The sequence below is a fragment of the Neomonachus schauinslandi genome, chromosome 11, assembly GCF_002201575.2.
Source record: "Neomonachus schauinslandi chromosome 11, ASM220157v2, whole genome shotgun sequence".
Lineage (NCBI taxonomy): Eukaryota > Metazoa > Chordata > Mammalia > Carnivora > Phocidae > Neomonachus > Neomonachus schauinslandi.
In genome coordinates, this window is record NC_058413.1 from 64,357,561 (window position 1) to 64,381,697 (window position 24,137).

The window sequence follows — 24,137 nt, forward strand, 5'->3', positions numbered from 1 at the left end:
TGGTAAGTATTATTAACAATGGGTTCAGATGATAGGAGAGTTTATACTGGGGGCCAGATCTAGAGTAGAGAAGCAGGGATGCCTTTCATGAAGGATGGAGGTTTGAGATGAGATCCAGAGGTTGAGTAGGAATTAACCAAATGAAGGGTTGGTGGGGGACATTCTGGAGAGGGAATGTAGCAAAGGCTATATTGGAAAGAAATCTAATATTTTGAGGAACTAAAGAGAATGCAGCTCACACAGGGAAAAGAGGGTGTCATGGACAGAGAATCTAGATGGGCAGGCTGGAGCAAGATCACACAAGATGTTGTCAAATGTATTCAGAGCAAGGGAAAGACTTCAACAATTTAAGCAAGTGTGTGACGTGATCAAATTCATAACTAAAAAATCTCTCCAGCTGCATTATAAAAAACAGTCAGAGTGGGTCAAGAATACATGAAGGAAGCCCCAGTTAAGAATATATTATAGTAACCCCAGCAAGAAAGATAAGGAACCTTTATTAGAGTTGAGCAATAGTAGAGGTGGAACAAAAAAACAAGATGTTTGAAAAAGGGTGGTGGAAGGCTGGTGGAATTTTCCAGTGCAAAACAATGTCACAGAAGAATCAGACTCTTTCTGGAGCCTCCAAAATTATACACATTGATAGGTCAAGTCACTGAGGAGTTGAGTGAGGGTCTTCCCACCCAGACCTATAGGATTGTGAGCCTTGGTAGAAATAGCAGTTTTGAGCTGAGGATGAAATAGAGGTTTGTGTTGCTGATGGACTCAGGTACAAGAGCTGCCCTATCTAGCAAGAGTGCATAAGAGCAGGAAGTAGTGGGACCAGGATTTTAATTGATCACTGTTGCAGCTGGAAGGCTCCACGTCAGTTTTCATGCCCTTCTTACCCTCTGAGGCTCCAACTACAAAATTAATGAGAGAACCCAACCCTAATAGCTTCTATTTGGTGGATAGGGGGAAAATTCCAGGAGCCAGAATAGCACAATAGAAAGACTGGAGAGGGAAACAAGCCATAGAAGCTTTTAATGATAAAGAACAAACTGAGGGTTGATGGACAGAGTTGGGTGGGGGATGGGCACATGGGTGATGGGTATTTAGGAGGGCACTTGTAATGAGCACTAAGAGTTATATGTAAGTGACAAATTACTAAATTCTACTTCTGAAACCAATACTACACCATAGGTTAACCAACTTGAAGTAAAAACTTGGAAGAAAAAAAAAAGAAAGAGATTGGAATTAGCTAGACTTATTATTTGATTCCAATTTAACACTTATCAACTGTATTACCTTGGAATAAGGACCTTTACATTTGAAATTTTTTGTTTCCTCATCTGTAAATAAAGGGTAATATCATCTACTTCGAATTTGTTGTGAAAAGTTAATACAGTCAAAATACGTAATATAGTAATCTAATAAGTGCTAAAAATTATTAATAATTATTATAAGGAGGCATAGCCAAATATTATTGCCTTTAATAATATTAAATAAATAGGGGTGCCTGGGTGGCTCAGTTAGTTAAGCATCTGACTTCAGCTCAGGTCATGATCTCAGGGTCCTGGGATCCAGCCCCATATTGGGCTCCCTGCTCAGCAAGAAGTCTGCCTCTCCTTCTCCCTTTCCCCCTCCCCCCTGTGCTTGCTCTTTGTCGCTCAAATAAATAAATAAAGTCTTTAAAAAAATAAATTAAATAAATAAATGTATGTTTACTGAGTTCTTACTAAATACCATATCCTCCACTAAAACTGTTATATGGATTAATTTATATAATCCTAACTACAACCACATAAAGTACATAATATAATTATCCACAAAGACAGATGAGGAAAGTGGAAGCTCAATGATGGTAAATAACATGCCAAAGATCAAAGGACTATTAATTAAGTAGTAGAATCTGGATTCAAACCTAGGTAGTTTGACTCCCATTCCCAGATTTCCCCCATTCTTAACTACTGTGAGCCACAATCTCTTTTATACTCTGGAGCAGTAGTGGGGTGTTATAGAATGAGCACAAGTTTTTTATACCATAAAGACTTTAGCTTAAGTGCTTGGTCTAATATTTTTAAGCAATGATTTGGGGGAGATCACTTAATGTCTCTTAGTTTTAGTTACCTCAGCTCTGAAACAGGGATTTAAACAAATACATATATTAAACAGATTAGATATAGATATAGATATAGATATATAGATATAGATAGATATAGATATGGATATGGATATAGATATAGATATAGATATGGATATAGATCTGAATGTACCTGCCTCTGTGGCTAAAACACAGTTGATATCCAATGAATGAAAGTTGAATAAATGAGTCTCCATTATATGAGTTTAAAATCTGTTGTATCAGTGGTTGTGAATATGAGGGACTGCAGCCTAAAAAATAAGAGGTTCAGCAGTGAGAACAAAATAGGAAAAGTCAGGTCAAGGGGCTAGAACCAGGATTTCTATATAGTCAGACTGTCTCTCATCCTGACATACCTATATAGAAGGAAATGAACTGAACCCAAGACATGGCAAGCTAAACAAAATGAAACAAAAAACTTCATTTCCTCTTTCTTTGAACTACTGTATATTTTTTAATGTTAAAATTATAAATAGACAGGATTTATGGAAAATTATAGTCAATTTTCTGGGGAAATGAAGCCATTTCTAAGTCTCACCTGGAGAAAGCCAAAGGGCCAAAAAGAATGCATCACTAGTATGGCTACACATACTTCTCAGCACAAAGCTCAATGTGCATTTTTAAAATCCAAAGGGAATGCAAAGCTCAATTTTGTTTTCATGGGAGACTAACTGCTGGCTGAAGATGTGGCATTTAAGGCATACACCATGGAAATGAGATTGTCTGAATCATTGCTTCTTCAGGCCTACTCAATCTGCCCCTAACTGACAGGTCCAACTTCATTTATATAGAGAAGATCTCTTTGATGAGGAAATTCAGCATAGGACTAACTGGGAGATTTAGAGAAGTGTTAAGGAATGGCATTTCCAACACATGACAGACAGCATTTTGTAAGTATGGGTGATTTAAAAATACACACACCAGTACACACATTCACACACACACACACACACACACACAGGGGAGAGAGAGAGAGAGAGAGTGAGAGAGAGTGGTTAGGCTTTTTTCTCCCCAATTTTTATGGAGTGTGACCTATAGAATAACAAGAATTTGGATGTAAAGAACAGTTTGTGAAAGTGTTAAAAAAAAAGTTCAATTCAATAAATATTTACTGCAGGCCTACCATGCACCCAATGCTGGGCCCATAAAACAAGCACTTTGCCTTAAGTCAATACCACATGATGAGTTTGGAGTAAAATAGGGTAGTGTAGTTCAAGGAAGAGTGTAAAGGGATTAATTTGCCTAGGGCCAGAAGGATCCACTGAGGAGGTTAAACTGGTATATAATTTTGAAGTTCAAGTAGGAGTTTTCCACTGGAACCACACTGAAACAGGGCAGAAGAGAAATCTTTATTCCAAGAAAGCATGCCCACACCCAAATGACAGGGTTTGTGTTTTCCCAAGATGGTATAAACACTTAAGTTCATCAGGAATAAGGGCCATGCACTTGAGAGGCAGTGCATTTGAATGGGAAAAGCACTGGACATTAGTTGTCTGTCCAAGTCATTTAACCTCTCTGAACCTCAGTTAAGAGTTGAAACTTGGAATCTTTAAGTTTCCTTTAAAGTCTAACATTTAATTGTTGTGTTAGATCTCAGAACCACCAGGTTAAAAGTCCTATCCCTCCTTCTCAAAGTTGGAGAGGGAGAAAGACTGCTAATCACATTGATTATAAAAACCCCTTCCAAATATCTTGGTCAAGGACCAGATTATCCATGGGAAGAATGAGTTACCCTTTAGCCTCTAGATCACCATTGTCCAAGAAGAATATAATGAGAACCAAAATATCAGCCATATATGTATTTTTAAATTTTCTAGTAACCATATTGAATAAAGTAAAAAGAAACAGATAAAATTAATTTTGATACTATATTTAACTTGATATAACCAAAATATTATAAACATATAATCAAGAAAAAAATATTGAGATACTTTACTTTTTCCCCATACTGAGCCTTCAAAATCTAATATTGATTTTACACTTATAATGCATCTCAATTCAGACTTACCACATTTCAAATGCTTAATAGCCACATGTGACTAGCCAGCCACTCTACCGGACAGCACAGCTCTACAGCGTTTCTTCAGAAATTGCTAGGCAGCTCTAGGGACACCTGTATTCCTCCACCACTTGAGGGTTTAGGCTTGAAATTAATTGTTATAGTTGAATTTGATGTCAATTCTTAAGGCTTTGATTCCAAAGGTGTTTTCCCTGGGAGTAGTAACATCACTCTTACACCTCAGCGGAACGGAAGCCTGGGAATTAACTTTCCCATTATGGTGCAGGAGGGGTGAGAGGAAGACATCACTGAAGAAGGAAGGAGTCTACCATTGACTCAGTTTCCCTTGCAGATAAGACACTTTGAAAAGCTTGTAAATATTAGCACATATAAGTCATACAATAAAATCTATGCCTATATAAGAGACATAGGTAGGGAAAAAATTCAAACCAAAGCTGTAATATTTAAGAGGTGGTGTTACCTGGGTGTTATATGCAAACAATGAATCATGGGTCACTACCTCAAAAACTAATGATGTACTTATGGTGACTAACTTAACATGAAAAAAAAAAAAGCGGTGGTGTTACTTGAGCTAACCCTGATTGGTCACACAAAATTCTAGAGTATCACAGCCCAGATAGTCTAGAAACCTGAAATTCCTCTTCCAATCTTTAAAAACCCTGCATCTAGGCACCTCTTCACAAGCTTGGGCTAAATCTTTCCTAAATAGTACTCGAAGTTTCCTCTCTCAGTTGCTTCTCCTCTTGGCTATCCAACAAAACCCTCTACCATTCCCTCATAAGATTACTGAATCAAAACTGATTTTAACATTTTCCCCTTCATCTCTAAACTGAGGGGTCATGTTTCCACTCCTTCTAATTACTAAAGATTTTGCATGAATTCTCAAGAAGAAAAGTCAGTGGTTCTAGAAGGCAATATGGTATATTTGAGAAAGACTGGCTCTATCATCTTCTTGCAATGTGATCTTGGGCATATGAATGTGCCCTCTAGGTTTTAGTTTTAATGTCTATTAAGTGAGGGCAGTAATACCTGACAGGGTTGTCAAAAGGATTAAAAAAAATACAGATTATGAAATTCCCAGCTCATAGTAAGCACTCATTGAGTAAATTCTTCCTTTTCTTCTGTGAAACACTGGCCATTGATGGCCCTGTTATGTATTACTGCTCTTCTGACTCATCTCCAATAGTTGGTCTCTTCCCCAGGAGTAGTATCTGTCTATTTGAATAAGGCTCAGTAAGAATTACACATGGAAATAGGACCTCAGGCCTTTTTTCCCCTCAGCCTGCTCAATGGAACTGCCATGAGGAAGATAGACATTTTATGTGCTCTTTTTCTCTGGAGGATATATTATCCCTTAACTTAAGATTGTGTCAAAAATACTCTGCCCAGGATGCTCCTGAGGGATTTTGTGGCACTGACTGTCCCTCCCACCCAGCCAAAGCCCTACATTCTGCCTCTAGCCATTTCTGTTTTACAAGCTCTGCAAACTGTGGTGCACACCTGGGAACTTGGCTTTGTTTAGCCTTGAAGGAGGGGATAATGAGGGAAGAGGTGAGAATCACCTAGTGCTGTGAAAATCAATGTTATTGACTGCTGGACTAAAGAAAAGGGAAAACAGCCTGTTGATTGTGGTAGACTGGAAGGCAGGGAAGGAATGGGAGGTGGGCAGCAGAGTCTTCAAAATAGGAATGGGCAGACAGCCTTGACTGAGTAATTCTCATACAGATAAACAGTTCTATCTCACCGATCAACCACCCCCGGCCTCTACTGCTCCCATCATTTTGCAAAACTATCCTCTAACTTTTTTATCTGAACTAAAACAGTGTTTTAGACCTAAAAGGGAAAGTGAGTGCTTTTCACTATGCTGGTGAAGTCTCAAATTTTCTTTAATGTATTTTGAATTTTTCTTATTTGTTAGTTACATTAACTGAATTTTTCTGAACTAATCAACTGCTTTTCTAAAAATTTTATTACAGAATTTTCTTTGGACAATGTTTTTTTCATTTCAATTTAAATTCAATAACTCATTATCTACTAAACACAGACACAGATATCCTTTCTTAATAATGGCTCTGTTCCTTGTAAGAATACAGTGTTTAGTACATAAGGGAGATTCAATTAATGTTCGCTTAAAAAAAAAAAGTTAACAGAAGAAGATACAGAATTCCTTTCTTAGAAGAGAAACATGAGTAAAGATGAGTAAACATCTCCAATATTAGGGGTATATACATGTTACACTGGTAATACAAAGTGCTACACTAGTAATACAAAGTCTAACAAGTATTACACTAACAATACAAAGTAATACAAAATACTGGAGAATAGGAAACAGTTAATGTCTACCTGGGAGGAGATATTAACTGGGAGGGCCTTGATTGACTGGAGAATTACTATGTAGGGGAGAGAAAAGGTGAATACTTTTCAAATCTAAAGTAACAGACTGAGCAAAACCAATTAGAAGGAAAAATAATGACAAATGCTTTTAAGGTGTTTTAGAAATTACAAAGTTTTTCATATACATTATTCTGTTCATGCCTTGTAACAACCCTAAAGTGTGCAATGTGTGTATTTTAAGTCATCTTTTGTGTTCAGAAAAGATTATTTGGAGCTCTGAAGCAAAATAAGTCAATCAGAGAAAGACATGTATCATACGATCTCACTGATAGGATTCTTAATCTCAGGGAACAAACTGAGACTTGCTGGAGTGGTGCGGGGTGGGAGGGATGGGGTGGCTGGGTGATAGACATTGGGGAGGGTATGTGCTATGGTGAACGCTATGAATTGTGTAAGACTGTTGAATCACAGACCTGTACCTCTGAAACAAATAATACATTATATGTTAAAAAAAAGAAGAAGAAGATAGTAGGAAGGGAAAAATGAAGGGGGGGAAATCAAAGAGGGAGATGAACCATGAGAGACTATGGACTCTGAGAAACAAACTGAGGGTTCTAGAGGGGAGAGGGTGGGGGGATGGGTTAGCCTGGTGATGGGTATTAAAGAGGGCATGTATTGAATGGAGCACTGGGTGTTATACGCAAACAATGAATCATGGAACACTACATCAAAAACTAATGATGTAATATATGGTGATTAACATAACATAATAAAATAAAATTTTAAAAAAGATTATTTGGAGCTCTGTTGGTTTGTAAAATTAATATTTAATTTTTAAATTATAAATTAGAAAGTCTAGATTTTTACTTAAGTTCAATTTATAATTTACTGTTCTATTTATAAATCTAGCAAGATTTCTACAATCACTGTTAAGGAAGTTTTTATGACTTAATTAAACTCCCCTTATATATTTTAACCTGCATTTATAAATTTAACATATTAAATTTCCTTTTAAAGTTTTCCTTAAACTATACTTTATCTGAATAACAAACCTTCCCAAGTATTTAAATAATTATTTTATATCTGAAAATTATACCAAAATGTGAGTTTTAAGCACTCTTATATGTTCTACTACAGTGCAAATGTTGATTCTTTCATTTCTCATCTTAAAATCTCAAGTTAAAATTAATTCTTTGACATTCTAAAATATTTAATTTGTTAAATATTTTAATCTAGCAAATTCTCTTTAAAAATACAAATACATATACTACCAAATATGTATAATTATTACATAATAAAATATTAATAAAAGGTTTAATTTCCTTCATTATTCTATAATTAATCAAAATCTTTTCAGGATTAGAGATATCTGCCCACTAAGGAAACAATTATGCAAATTTTGTGGTTGGTTTCCCAAGAAATTTTGAGGGTTTTTTATGTAGCTGACTGAGGTTGTAGCTCATATAGAGATCTTGGCTGGGAGATATATAACTGCAGATATTGAGGGTGATTTTTCTCACCTTCTAAACTATAGACAAAATATTGTTTACAGTCACTATCTCATGAACTCCAAAATTGTAGAAAGGAATTTTTTCCTAGCCCATATCCACTGGATTCAAAATATGCTGTAAAGGGAATTGTCAGTTATACAAGTTCATAAAACTACCAAGTTTAAAGCTAACCCTCTTCACTGCTTCCATTGGCATTTCATTGGCTTTCTTGAAATATTCAGCAAGTTCTGAATGGATCCTGCATATAGGATTTATCTGTCTAAAGCCATGCTCATGCTATTAGGTTGAGGATATCATTATCATTTCAATTAGAACATCTAGAAATTAAACATCAGAAAAACTGATTTACTCACCCAGAAGTATTGCAGACTATTTTGTAAGTGGAGATGATGAATTTCAAACCTAGGTTTTCTACCTTTCATTTTTTCTACAACCCTGCTATGGCATGAGCAGTGGATGGGTACATGGTTGGACTGGATTCTGGCTGTATATGTTACATGTAAGTGGAGTCTAGCAGAGGTAATGATGGAAAGGTGGTTGAGGCCATACCATAAGGATGGAAGAATTTTTATGGCAGTAGGAAACACAGAAAGCTCTTGAACAGAGAAATAGATAGCCACTTCTTATCTGTGTTTTAGAAAAATAAGTTTGGTTACACCATGGGGAGGATAAATTTGAAGAGGAAACAGAGAGAATAGGGAAGCTAGTCAGGATGTGCCTACATTGAGAGGTAATGAGTGCCTCCACTGAGAAAGAAAGAGGTAGAAAGAGACAAGAGGTAGGAGATACCACTCAGAGATAGACCCTACAGGATTGGTGGACTGATTAGATTTCTATGGGGGCTGGAGAGTTAAAAATGATTTCTGTTTCTGCTCTAAATGCCTAAGAGAATAGTGATAATAGGAAGTTGTCTGGTTGTCTTCTGTTTAAAATAATCACACACACACACACACAGCTCAAAGCAATTATTTGGTGGGGTGAATGTAGAAACAGTGTTAGGGGACTAGCTAAAGGAACATATTTGCATTAAGTATACATAGTTTCCCTGTTTGAAGTAAAACGGCAATGACTCTTTTGAAACTCAGACTCAACGTATATTTTTTTTCCAAACTGCATCTCATTTCAAAGCTATTCCAAGGTTATACTTGAAAGCTTTCTATCCTCTGTTGAAAAGTAATGGTCTGAGAAAAACAGTGCTTTCTGTTCCCGCCTACCTTTATTTATTTACTTTTCAAAAAAGTTCCCCTTGTATGCAGCCATTAAAAAAGATGCTTATGGGGCGCCTGGGTGGCTCAGTTGGTTAAGCGACTGCCTTCGGCTCAGGTCATGATCCTGGAGTCCCAGGATCGAGTCCCGCATCGGGCTCCCTGCTCAGCGGGGAGTCTGCTTCTCCCTCTGACCCTCCTCCCTCTCATGCTCTCTGTCTCTCATTCTCTCTCTCTCAAATAAATAAATAAAATCTTAAAAAAAAAAAAAAAATTTAAAAAGATGCTTATGAAGAATTATTAACGATGTGAGAATGTTCTTATGACATGGTATTAAATGAAAACACAGGGTATAAATAATATAACTTGATCCTACATATATTATACACAGAACACATATACATTCATATACATATACATACACACATATATTTTTAAAAATGAAAAGAATACAGAGATTTTATATATGAGTGGCAAGACTGTGAGCAAGTATAAATTTTTCTCCTTCTTTGGACTTTACACATTTTCTATAATGAGCATATATTACTTTTAGAATCATGAAAACAGTTGAGATACAGTTCATACTGACCCATTCAAAACTGATTTCTATGTTTACTTTTCCTAAAGAGTTCGAAAGAGTAAAGATTATAAATTAATTGCCTAGACATCCAACATAAGTGCAAAGGGCTCCTTTAGTTACTCCAGTGAGATTCAGGGATCTGCTCCAGAAACCTACCCAAATCCCTCCTTTCCAGGCTCACTGCATACCCCGTGGTCTTACTTTCCTCTTCAAATCTAGGTACAACCTTAAAAAACAAACAAATAAATCTATGTATACCTTTTTAAAGAATATGTAAATCTAAGTACACCCATTAGAAAATAATAAAGAAAGAAAGAAAGAAAGAAACATGACTCAAAATTTGTCTCCTATTCATCTAATTTTAATTTCGAAGAAAGACATTCCCTCAGCTTCTTTCAATTAAATCTGCCTATTTTAAAGGTGTCAAAGTCCTTTATGAGTCTGAACAAAAAGAAAAAATCTACTTTACATTTGGGAAATATTTAAGACCAGACCTTCCCAGGGTCAAATGTCTCTTTGTTTTATTGTTCATCTTTCCGTTTTCAATTCTCAAAAGCTAGGTTCTCCTAGCAATACCAATTCATCCTGGAGAGTTTTATTACCTTATTTACTGCACTAATAACAAGAGCAGAGTTGAGCAAATTGGCCTCTTTCAAAGGGTGCTCATACCTCAAATGGTTATGACTGTCTCTTTAGTGTAAGCACCCCTGAATCATGGGAGGGTATAGGTTACCAGGCCCATGGGAATTCTTCTGGTCACTGCCTAATCGAAGAAACTATGACACACCCAAATCAGGGGGAACTGGGATCTGATCAGAAGCTAAGTCAACAAGCCAGAGAATAACCAACAGAGTCATGGAAATTAAAAATATGCAAAGCTGCCCCTTGGTGAAAAGAATCAGAAGTCAGAGTACTAAGCACCAGAGCAAGGATCAAGAGTAAGAGAGGTTTTCTTCCAGGTACTGCCCTATCCTGAGCATTGGTTCCTGTGTCTGGCATTTATCGTCGTGTCAGTTACTTGCTGTGAGGCCCTGGACAACTAAACCTCTATAATTCAGTCCCTTTGCCTGCAAAATGTGTTTAATAAAGAACCTCTTCAAGTGTTGTGAAGATTAAATGAGTGAAGTACTTTGAACAGTGCCTGCCATCACATCACTAATACTCCATAAACATTAGCTATTGCTATTAGGCATACTGAGGTACGTTGGTGGACAGGCTAAACCTCAAAGCCAGAGCCAGGGCCAGGGAAGTAAGGGCTGAACCATGAATTCTCAAATGACTACATTAATCAGTAAATGGACCAGGCTATATGGACACCTAGCCTGTGTTCAGTGCACAGCTTTCACACATTTCCCTCTTGGTGTTTGCTGACTATTGTAATTCAGCATCTCGTAGATGCATAACCCTAATAGAGGCTGTATGTTCCTTAAAGCAGGGAACATGTTATAGTGTTTTTCAAATTGTGAGTTATAGCCCATTCTGTACCCATTCAAACTCATTAATAAGGGTAAATGAAGAAAACGGTTTTAAATGGGTCAGTATGAAATGTAATTCCTCAACCATTTTTCTGATTAAAATACATGTAGAAAATCCTGAGCAAAATTATAAAAAAGAAACAAAATTTAAAAAGGTAATAAATAGGATAGAAAATGCCAGAATGCATAGCTTTTGGGAAAGTTAAGTATTACTTTGTGAAACTTATACATACTGAGTTGCAATTTTTAATTTATATTTCTACTATGGGTTGCAGTCCAAAAAGTTTGAAATACTTGGGATATATATGTTACTTACATAAATATTAACACATAACAATTTCTCAACAAACTTGTTGACTCACTGCTGTAATTCCAAACATAAGCCATAAGACAGTGTTTTTCAAACTTGTCTTACGATAAGAATTACCTAGCATAATTTCCAGATTCCCAGGCTGCTTCCCTAGAGATTCTGATGTTGGAGAAATACTGTCATAAAAGGGGTGATAATTTGCCATTAGACAGGAAAATTTGTCAAAAGCAAAATCAGTTCTCCTTTTTGTGTATGTATTCTTATTTGGTGGTACCATGCCTAATCCAAAGTAAAATATGTCCAACTTTTTAAGTGACTAACATTCATTCAATCACTCATCTAGCAAACATTTGTTGATCATTTGCCACTTGCAAAGCAATGGGGATATAAATGCATATGAGACATTGTTCCTGCCCTCAAGTAGCTTTGAGTAGATTCATTTCAGAACTAAGGTAGCTCCCTGAAGATCAGAAGATCTGAAGCTAAAAATAAAATAAAATCTTGAATGTACATGTATGACATAAATCTTGGGTGACTACCCTTCAAAATGTTCAGAGGATTAAAAAGTGGTAAAACTGCAACGACAACCATATAGTAAAGCATTCTTCTCCAATTAATACTGGTTAAGTATAGAAGAGCTGAGAACCAGTACCCCAGAGCTGAGGAGATCTCAGTAACAGGGCAAGAAAAACAAAGATAAATATCCAAAAATAAAATTGTATACAGAACTAGATAACTTGTTTCAAGTCTCAACTGGTATAACCTGATCCAAGCTATTAACATTTCTTACCTGGATTACTGCAGGAACTTCTAACTAGTTTCTCTGCTCTGGCCCTTGCCCTCTTAGTGAATGATCTTGTGAAAACATTGGTCAAATCAAGTGCCTCCCCTCCTAAAATCCCTGCTGGCTTCCAATCTCACTGAGAGAGGAAGCCTAACTTACAAAGTCCTATATGAGCGCTCACTCTTGCTCCTTCTCTTACCAGCCACACTGGCTTCTTAGACACTCCTTCAAATGCTGGGCCAGCTCCCACCTCAGGGCCTTTGCATTTTCTGCTACCGTTTCCTATATGGCTAATCCCTTCACATCCTTTAGGTCTTTACTCAAAATTCACCATCCTAGTGAGACTCTCACTAACCACTTTATCTAAAATTGTAAACTCAACCCCATTCCACATTCACATTTCTGATATTCTTTCCATGTTTTCTTTTTTTTTCTTTTTAGCATTTTATTTTTTTTTAAGATTTAAGATTTTTACTTAGCTATTTTTAGAGAGAGACAGAGTGTGCTTGCATGAGTCGGAGGAGGGGTAGAAGGAGAGGGAGAGAGAAATTTAAGCAGACTCCATGCTGAGTGTGGAGCAAGACGTGGGGTTCGATCTCATGACCCATGAGATCATGACCTGAGCTAAAAACAAGAGTTGGAAGCTTAACTGACTGAGCCACCCAGGCACTATGCATTTTACTTCACTTTTTTACTGCCCATCTACCTTACTAGCATTTAAATTCTATGAGGATAAGGATTATTGTCTGATTATTGTCTGTTTTATTCCACCCTGTATTTTTAGCAACTAGGTCAGTGCCTGACACATAATAGATGCTCATTAAATAATTGGTGACTTAATGAATATAGAATCAGAACAAAGTCTCATGTTCTGACTCTAAACATATTTACTAGAAAGAAGCTTAGAAAAGGAATGGTAAGGTCATACTACGTAAAACATGCAATTTTATCATTTAGTTAATTCCTTACCTTATTTAAAAAAAATTGAGGTGTCCGTGATACAGTAGTTATAGTTCATGTATCTATATTGCCTATTTAGGAAGGTTTTAAAAAGGTTTACAGTAGAACAGACCTGAAGCTAGCTTCACAGGCATTTAATATTTGTGTGACAGCAGGCAAATTATTTTTGTTCCCTAAACTTCAGTTCTCTCATCTATAAAATAATGATGAGGATGATTCTTACATCATAGGTCACTGGAAAGCATTTTGAAAGAATATGTGCAATGTTATTGTTGTAGTCCAGGGCTTATACTAAGAGCTTAACAAATTATAGCTATCATTGCTATTGTTTGCTGTGCTGTTTTATTCTTTATCAACTAATTCCTTGTATTATTTTTTAAAGTTTTGTATTAAAGAGCCTCATTAGAAATTATAAATCCAATACATTGAGTAGGCCTAGGTATTATAAACCCAATATACTGAGCAGGTGCACACCATTTGGAGGCCATAATATAAGGGCCCAGTGAGGGACTAATATATTATTGGCCTCCTAAGAGAGATAATTATTCAACTGAAACCTGAGATGGACCACTCCTGATTTGGATGAGCCATAGGTGTTACACAAACTGTCCACACATTCTGATTCATGACTCCAGGCCCTGCCTACAACAAAATAATGTGTTTATTAAAAGCATCAATATGTGGGATGTATCATGAAATCTAGCTGAGAATAAGCATCAGTAGCATAAGGAGGTAGAGCTTCTGCAAGTTTCCCTTTCAATCAGTCTATCCATCATTTTTTAAAATTCCTAACATACAAACTACAAGCGGAAAAAAATGAACAAAATAGTATATAGCTCCTGTCCTCAAAATGCTTAAAATCTAGTTACAGTGAGGGCAATACCTAAACATAATAAAAATTATCTAGCAATGTAAGATAAAAATGGCAAATGATGGCATAAGGCAATATAAGATTTATTGCCATGAATGATGTAAAAATTGCACTCATCAAATCAGAGGAGGGATAAAGTAAGGGAGTTATGTGGCTGCAACAGCTTCTTGTAAGATAGACACCCTGTTATATTTCTTAAAGGAAGAATAGAATTTAAACAAGCATGACCATACAGAGAAGGGATTCCCATTGCAGAAAACAATTCCAGCAAATGCTCAGAGGCAGAAAAGGGTGCAGTGTTTAGAAAAGAATGACTTCATTGAATAAACCTGCTAGAAATAAGCATGATGAATGTCTGAATTTATAGCAGTTAGGCATCCAATAAATTGTTTTAGTTTGAGTTATTGATTCCCTCCAACCTAGCTATACGACCTGGCTGTGCAGATCTGTAAGAGTGACTGAATGCAAGTTGTTTGTGATTGCCAAATCCAGTGTTTAATCCCAAAAGCCTATATGACTTTAAAGTCTATGGTTTTGTTTTTTCCCTTCTCTCAAAATAATTTAAAAAGGGTTAAGATAAATAAATCTGGGGAAAAGCTGAGGAATAAAGAGAAAACTGTACTCAGTTAATGCAATCATCTAACAAATATTTATTCAGCACATACTATGTACTTGGCATTGTTCTTGATGCTGATGATACAGAGACTTGAACAAAACAAACTGAAATCCTGGTTTCTGTGGAGTTTACAGGCTAATATATGCATGTGTGGTAGTGATGGTGATAGTGGTGGGAGAGGAATATTACATCTGAATATGTTTCTCATTAATTATAAATTTATTTTAATTGGGCTGAATTCCTAGAATTTCTTAACATGATTTTTACTGAAAGCAAGTCTGAAGTCTTACCCCTATCCAGTGGCCTCAACTTTATCAGTTAGGAGTTAAATTGATTGAGTACTTATTATATTCTAAGATTTTTCTTACGGTGTTTACATGCCTTAGCTCACATAATTATTATTATTATTATATTATTATTATTGTTATTGAACTTCAGGTAGATCAAAAATTTTTTGTGCAGAAAATGTTTCTATGCAATCTGTGGGAAAGATAGACCCAAATGTAGTTCTTTTGAAATCCCAAAAACCTATGCTTTAAAATCATTTGGCTATACTCTTTTTCTGAAAAGTTCTTATATTTACTATTAAGGAAGTTCAGAAATAAAAGAGAATTCTTGAATCTATGAGGTAGGCGGCAGGGTATACTAGAATGAGAAGGAAAGCAGTAAACTAGGCAAAGAGATCTGAGCCCTACATTAGGTCTCCTTCTGACACACTGTGGAACAGAGGAACTGGTCATTCCCTTTCTCTATCTTAATTTTCTTATCTGTGAAATGGGTCTAATATTTGCCATTCATATTTCAGAGATTGTGGGTTTGTGAGTGTATATGTATGTTTATAGCAGCAGGATAAAAGGAGGAAATAATGAGATGAGGAACATAGTTATTTAGAAAAGCAAAAGGTATCATCTGGATGTAAGTTATTATCAATATCATTACTTTCAAAAATAGAGCCATTTCTAAGGACAAGATGATATGGACATCTGGTACAACAAACTTCTTATACACTTTCCTATCGAAGAGGTACTTTTTGTACAACATAAGCAATTTGAGATGATGAGTTATTATGCATCTTTATAATGATCACATTGCTCCTTTTTGCTTGAGCTGTCTCAGATTAAGTTGTTCTAATCACATTCTTTAAAAAATTAAAAGATAAATCCAAGCCCATATGATATGTTTATCAAACTCAAACTTAGAGATAACAACAACAAAAAACCCCCACAGAATATAAATAATACCCTTTGTTTAGAAGTTTTCATTTCTTTTCCTTCTTTAGAAAGCTCTCCTTCCGGAAATAGGTGGCAAAATAACACAATTTCTAAAGAGTTAGATTGTGAGGATCACTCAGTCATTTCTCACAGCACTGGCTTTAGCTCCCATTTATTTGTTTTGCCATATTAATTCACTGTTCAGCCTTGCAAGACCCCATGCTCCATCCACTGCAAACTATTTGTAGCTTTCCAAAGTGTTCTGCTTCTTAGTACCATGTTTTTGTCATTCCATCTACCTGGCATGACTTTCTCACTCTAGGCTGCTTGGCAAAACTCCATTAGCTGTCAAGATTCAACTCAGAGGTGACTTCATAGTGAAACCTTTCTTGACCAGCCCATGTAAAATTGGCCAGTATTCTGTTTTGTTTTGTCCCTACAATGCCCTGCATAGACTTCCATTACTAGTCTTGTAATATTTCAAAACACTTACTTGTTTATATGTCTGTGGCCTTTCCAAGATTGGAAACTTCTTGAGAGCAAGGACTGTTTTCTAGTGATCTTAGTTTCCCAGACTCTAGCATGGTACACAAATCACAGTTGTCCTTCAAAATTTTTTGATAGATGAATGAATAAATGGTGACCCATAAGCTATATTCTGAGAGTTGTAAATTGTGTGTGTGTGTATAGTGTGTGTACTATATATACACATATAGGGCATACATACTAGATATAGAGACACACATATAGAGCGTATACATACAGCACAGCGTTAGTGCCTGTGTTACATAAAAACACATATGAAATATAATAAAATATTCCACTCTCAAAAAATTCTTTTGACTGTATTATATTATAAATGTCCAATTAACAAAACAATCATTGCAGAACAAAAGATTGTGATGTTTGAGGTTAATTCTGTGCAGAAAAAAAAATAAATAAGAGATATTTCTATTTTTTGAATCTTAACCACCTTGAAGTTTTGGGTCACTGTAACACCAATCACATTCAATCATGGAAACATAAGAAGCTATACACTATGAAAAAGACTTTACCAGAACCAAACAAGTTAGTAATTCTAGGCCCAATAGAAATAAAATCAAATACTTTAAAATGTAATAAGAAATAAAACAAAAATTAAAAATAAAATTATCAGATAAGACTTCAGTGTGCCAACTTGATGGAATATCAGACCACAAGTGAAATGTAAATTCTTTTACAAACCTTGCTATCTCAGAAGGAAAAGATAACCCTAAAAGAAAACGATGCAGAAAGTGCAAGAACTAATTATTGAAAGGACTTAAGCATATGTAAAATTGAAGTTAAACAACTTAAAGCAAGGTTATATGTGTTGTATGTGGCAATGTGCATGTTCTGAGCTGCTACTGAGTCTTTTGTATCTCAGTACAGACTAGCCACAGTATTAAGAATTTATTGTCCACAAGTTATCTGAATTAAGATACTGTTGGTAAATGTCTTTTCATTCCTTTGCTTATGAGTTTAGGTGAGAAAAAATTACAGCTCAACCCATAAAGACCACACTGATAGTAGTCAAAAGTTTTAAAAAAATGGATTTCCCAAAACCCATATGAAAGGAACTTTGGACTCAGGTTTTCTTGCACTTCTGAAATATGACAATGGACTATCAAAAACAATTATTATCTCTTAATCAAAAATATGTATGAATACTTCTCTGAAAAAAAAAAAAACACAACACTTTTCTCCTTCAAAAAAGATGAGGAGGGAAAACATTTACAATTCATTGAGCTTACAGAACAATGCATGCCATACCCCATAATAGGAATAGGCATTGGTGATGGAGAAATCCAAGCTGACATTTGGGTACACTCTAGGTTTTTAAATATCTCTTTTCATGTCATTTACTATATCCATCAGACATATGGGGAAAAATTGACTGCTGAAGTTAATCTTAAAAGTAGTAAAAAGTAAATTCTGTAGGACTCTGCAAAATGACCCACAGAATGCTGCCAGGCTGTAGTTGTAAAAGAATTGATCATCAAAACATAAATACTACCTGTTTGAAATTCAAATAGAAAATAAAAAGGCTTACAAAAGAGTGAGTAGCAGGGAGCTCTTTAATAAAACTTGTAAACACAGAAAACAAAACTTTAGTGGCCAGACATATTAAAATACTCCCCCAGTAAAATAAAAGGGGGAAACACTTTACATTGACTTTTTTTTTTAAAGATTCCTATTTTAGGTATTAAGTCTTCACTGCCTTTATTTTTTTTTTTTTTTCCTGAAAGGCAATCACTTTCCTTTTGGACTCCCTTCAATAAGATATACAAGTTCAAAAAGCTAAAAGAGGATGTAATTCACTTGAATTATGCAACTGGTATTCCACAGCTGGCCTGCCTGTCTGGCTCAGTGCTGAATGAACAGTGTCAGAAAACCTCTCCAACAATAACGCCGTCCTTCCCGACAAGGGGTAAATCTCCCAAACTTAGGCTCAACTTTGGAGGCTCATTAGCTACAGCAAGTGAATGTCAGCGGGGTGACAACACTGGGGCAGCGGCGCCCACGCAGCCTAAGCAACCAGCCCACCCAGAGCTGAGGATTTGTACAATCAATATCACCAACTTCCAATGATGCTAATTTGTTTATATGAACAGGATGGTCAGATATCCCACAGATCACATTCTAATGCCATTCTAGCCACTACATTTAATCCCCAACTCTTAATTAAGCTGCACGAACACAGGCAGCTCACAGCACTTTTTAAAAGAAAGACTTTAAATCTTAATCTAAAGCATGCCTTATAGTTTTTTACCTTCTCTAATTTCTTGGTTCTGGCCTACCTAAATAATTGTCATCTTTTCCTCCCCCAACTCCACCCCCCAAGTGTGAGCGTGAACCTGAATTACAAATAGTTAAACCTGAAGGTCACTTCACAGCAGCGTTCCAACATGCTCCCCCAGCGAGGCTGTTCGGCAACAATAAAACAAAGCCCTTGCAACCACCTGTAATAATCTGCCTGCTCAGCCAGCAATCGGAAAAGTCCTGAAGCTACACAAGGTAGACATTTTCTGCAGCTGGTTTAACATGTATATTGTGCCCAGTTGCCGGCTCGCCTCCTCTTACCTTCACGTTAGTCCGGAGTGCACAGTAACATGCAAAGAACATTGCAGTAAATAAGGAGCATATGGACCGGTATTCAGCTTCTCAGCACAGCGCAAGCCCCACACACACGATCCTGGGCATGTGCTACTAAGGAGCATCCGTTCCCTCTGTCAGTTTGAAAATGCATTGATCTCTGTTTTCTCTGACTACAAAACGACATGTCTTGAAGGCACTGAGTGAGAGCTCAAAATCTCTTCATTGGCTATATATAGCATTGTGCCCAGTAATTTCAATTAGCTGAGAATTCAGCATCTGAAAGTTAAGACTTCAGTTGCTTTCCTTCTAGCATTTTAAATCACTGGGTTTAAAAAAAAAAAAAAAAAACGGGGGGGGGGAATGAGCTCACTCAGGAAGGAGGGGGGGGGAAAGGTGAAGAATGAAATTTAACCAATGAGTTACTTATATTTCTGGAGAGCCCTGGTATTATCCTATTAGATACTTTACAGTGGGACTGCACCGGGCAGACTCTAAATGAAGAGGAAACCCCTTTCCCTTTGGAGGTTTAATATGGGCTCTGCACTAGATTCCAGGCTATTCTGATGCAGCACTCTGTTTGGCAAATACTACAAATCACTGCAAACACATCTCATTCTGCTTTTTCGTGTGGAATAGGACCAAGACCAAAAGGATCACTGTCCCCTCAAGTCCCCTAAAATGTAAGCTGTGTTCCCCTAGGGTGATCTGTGGTTACATGCCTGAGAAATACCACCTTCTCTTACTTCCCTGTCCTGTAATATCTGTTACATCTTCCAGGGATATCTAAAGTTGCTAGGCTTGCTAACAAAACACTGCATCTATTTTTTCTTTCCAAAACTAAGCTTTATTGGTAAATTACAATCAATAATAGAGGATGGGATTGAGATGAAGATAGAAGATTCCAGGGGATAACATAACCGTAGATTCAGTAGCTACTGCTGCTGAATGTAACATGTTCAGCTGGCTCTGTAAGGAAGAGAGAAAAATAAAAGCTTCTGCCCGCATGAATCCATAAGGGGAAAAAAAAGAACTTAATTCAAAAACATCGTCAGATCTTACTGTCTGTTGTCATTCCAGTCAGGCACTAGATGCTGCAGATTAACTCAATTTTTACTGAGCCAAAAGGACAAAGTCCAATTTAAGGTTCTAAACTCTTATTTCCAGCCTTAGAAAGCCCTAATTCTCAGCTAGAATTCTGAAGCTATCTGGCGAAATGCAAGCAGATATGAACAGTTCTAACTGCAGCAAAAATAGTGGGAGGAAAAAGAGTGGTTCTGTCTTTGCCACAACGTTCCCCCATCAGCTTACAGCAACAGGGAAGATCAGCATAACTCACTAGAAAAAGCTGCAGTGACTTTTAGGATTTTTCTGTAATATGTTTTGCATAAGGCCCCTCCCCTCTGGAGCCTGCAGTGGTGCTGAGGCCCTGTCAGAGCCGCTGGGCATTTCTCCTGGGCAATGAGGTGAGGCAGCTTCAGGAGGAGCAAGGTATTTAAGGGAGAGAAATTAAAGGAAGAAGAAAATCAGGATTTTCTATTTCTCTCTTAATGACAAGCATTCAGAAAGTGTCGTCAGTTCTGACTAAATAGCTATTTTGGGCTGTCATTGTTTGTGCCTTTTTTTAGGAAGGAAAAAAGGCAATCTTGTCTTAAGCTGGAGATTCTCTAGCATCGTAAGAGAAGGCAGCTCCTTAATTTGATTCCCAGTTCTGTCTGTCATATGAGTCTAGGTAATTACAAATTGTAAGCACTTGCAACACAACCAGTGACTTCCAGGACATTCAAACATCAACATGGAGGCCCAACTCTCGTCATTCCACAACTTTTATCATGGCTTTAAGTGCAAAACCAAACATTTCAGTTCATAACACTTTCCTCTCCTGAGGTCATGGCAGGTCACTTTTCCCGCAGCACTTCTGGATAAACAGACCCAAACATAGCAACTCAATGCTACGGAAAACATAGAATTTAAAATACGTTTCTCCATGGGGGGGGGGGGGTTCAGAAGATTTTTAAAAACCATTTTTTCAACTTGTCAATAAGTAATGTTAGTTTTTTTTTCATTAGGAATTACGGGGGAAAATCAAATTTATAGCTTTCTACAAAAAGTTATTATTTTAATAGACCCTAGGGTATTTGGATGGCCCAGGAGAGACAGAAAAGAGCTGGGAAATGTTACAAATCTCAGAACAGTTCACAGGGAAGGATTAAGCAAAAATGAAGTTACAGGTAAAAAAGCACAGGGAGGTTTCCCTGCTGAGGCAATCAGGGAGGGCTTCTGACAGGACTTCAGATACAGGGCTAATGTATGTACATTCTAAAGAAAGGCTCTTACATTTGCATATCTGCTTAAAACTCCCACCTACGCTTACCCATCCCACAGTATCCCAGTACCGACTGGACCTGGGCCATACCTGTAGATTTGCTGCTTAAATTTCCTAACTGTACTAGGATAGCTGACTTATTATTCTCATTTTACAGATACAGGAAGAGCACTAACTACAATGACAACGTCCCGCTAAAACTTATTCCCTATTTTTAGGCAAAGAGTTCAACAGGGCAATGTACCTGCTGAAAGAATAACATTTGCTATTGTAGAAGGAAACAATAACTGGCTATTATTTATGAGACAGCATAGTAAATTTAGGCTCCAATCCTCATGAGCCAGGAGTCCTGGAAAATTCCTTCCACATCAGATCCTTTTACCATTTATAAAACGGAGATGTCTAAAATGGGGATCATACTTAATTCATAGTGTCATTAAGAAGATTCAAGATGAATCCCTGGATGGATCAAAAATTTAAGTATAAAGATTGAAATCATAAACATATTAGAAGAAAACAGATTTGGTTTTGGTTTTATATAATTGTGGAGTGGAGAAACCTGAAGACATATAAGAAAAATAAACAACTGTGAATATATAAAAATATAAAGTTTCTGCTTAGCTAAATTACATACAATGAAAAATGACAAAATGGGAAAACAATACAACATATTCAATGGAATATTTCCTTAAAATACAAAGCATTTTCATAAGTCACTAAGAAAAAAATATGAATCTGAATGAAAAAAAAAGGTAAAGAACATAAAGTGGTAATTCACAAAAAGACCACAAAACACATTTAAAACGCTTCACCTCCTTCATTTTAGGGAAAAGCATAAAAATTAGAAAAGATTTTTAAAATTGGTATGTCAAGTACTAATGGTGAAAATTTTGTGAAAGTTATCAAATCTATCAAATATTTTTTTTTAATTTTTTTTTATTCTTATGTTAATCCCCATACATTACATCATTAGTTTTAGATGAAGTGTTCCATGATTCATTGTTTGTGCATAACACCCAGTGCTCCATGCAGAATGTGCCCTCCTAAATACCCACCACCAGGCTAACCCATCCTCCCACCCCCCTCCCCTCTAGAACCCTGTTTGTTTTTCAGAGTCCATCGTCTCTCATGGTTCATCTACCCCTCCGATTTCCCCGCTTCATTCTTCCCCTCCCGCTACCTTCTTCTTCTTCTTCTTTTTTTTTTTCTTAACATATATTGCATTATTTGTTTCAGAGGTACAGATCTGAGATTCAACAGTCTTGCACAATTCACAGCGCTTACCAGAGCACATACCCTCCCCAGTGTCTATCACCCAGTCACCCCATCCCTCCCACCCCACCCCCCACTCCAGCAACCCTCAGTTTGTTTCCTGCAATTAAGAATTCCTCATATCAGTGAGATCATATGATACATGTCTTTCTCTGTTTGACTTATTTCACTCAACATAATACCCTCCAGTTCCATCCACGTCGTTGCAAAGGGCAAGATCTCATTCCTTTTGATGGCTGCATAATATTCCATTGTATATATATACCACATCTTTATCCATTCATCTGCCGATGGACATCTTGGCTCTTTCCACAGTTTGGCTATTGTGGACATTGCTGCTATAAACATCGGGGTGCACGTACCCCTTCGGATCCCTACTTTTGTATCTTTGGGGTAAATACCCAGTCGTGCGATTACTGGATCATATGGTACTCTATTTTCAACTTTTTGAGGAACCTCCATACAGTTTTCCAGAGTGCATGCACCAGCTTGCAAACCACCAACAGTGTAGGAGGGTTCCCCTTTCTCCGCATCCCCGCCAACATCTGTCGTTTCCTGACTTGTTAATTTGAGCCATTCTGACTGGTGTGAGGTGGTATCTCATTGAGGTTTTGATTTGGATTTCCCTGATGCTGAGCGATATTGAGCACTTTTTCATGTGTCTGTTGGCCATTTGGATGTCTTCTTTGGAAAAATGGCTGTTCATGTCTTCTGCCCATTTCTTGATTGGATTCTTTGTTCTTTGGGTGTTGAGTTTGATGAGTTCTTTATAGATTTTGGATACTAGCCCTTTATCTGATATGTCATTTGCAAATATCTTCTCCCATTCTGTTGGTTGTCTTTTGGTTTTGTTGACTGTTTCCTTTGCTTTGCAACAGCTTTTTATCTTGATGAAGTCCCAATAGTTCATTTTTGCCCTTGCTTCCCTTGCCTTTGGCAATGTTTCTAGGAAGAAGTTGCTTCGGCTGAGGTCAAAGAGGTTGCTGCCCGTGTTCTCCTTTAGGATTTTGATGGACTCCTGTCTCACATTGAGGTCTTTCAACCATTTGGAGTCTATTTTTGTGTGTGGTGTAAGGAAATGGTCCAGTTTCATTCTTCTGCATGTGGCTGTCCAATTTTCCCAACACCATTTGTTGAAGAGACTGTCTTTGTTCCATTGGACATTCTTTCCTGCTTTGTCAAAGGTTGGTTGACCATAGAGTTGAGGATCCATTTCTGGGCTCTCTATTCTGTTCCATTGATCTATGTGCCTGTTTTTGTGCCAGTACCATGCTGTCTTGATGATGACAGCTTTGTAATAGAGCTGGAAGTCCGGAATTGTGATGCCACCAGATTTGCTTTTCTTTTTCAACATTCCTCTGGCTATTCGGGGTCTTTTCTGGTTCCATACAAATTTTAGGATTATTTGTTCCATTTCTTTGAAAAA

The 24,137-nt window shown here is 36.9% G+C and overlaps 1 protein-coding gene across 1 annotated transcript in view; it reads right to left on the reverse strand.

Annotated features, from left to right (window-relative positions):
• DLG2 (discs large MAGUK scaffold protein 2) overlaps positions 1–19,434 on the reverse strand; it is a 1,451,407-nt gene extending 1,431,973 nt beyond the window's left edge. The window contains exon 1 of the mRNA XM_021686448.1: positions 19,102–19,434. Coding sequence (XP_021542123.1) covers positions 19,102–19,143 — 42 coding nt within the window. The 5' untranslated portion in view covers positions 19,144–19,434. The remainder of the gene's footprint in view (positions 1–19,101) is intronic.
• Between the last annotated feature and the right edge of the window lie 4,703 nt (positions 19,435–24,137).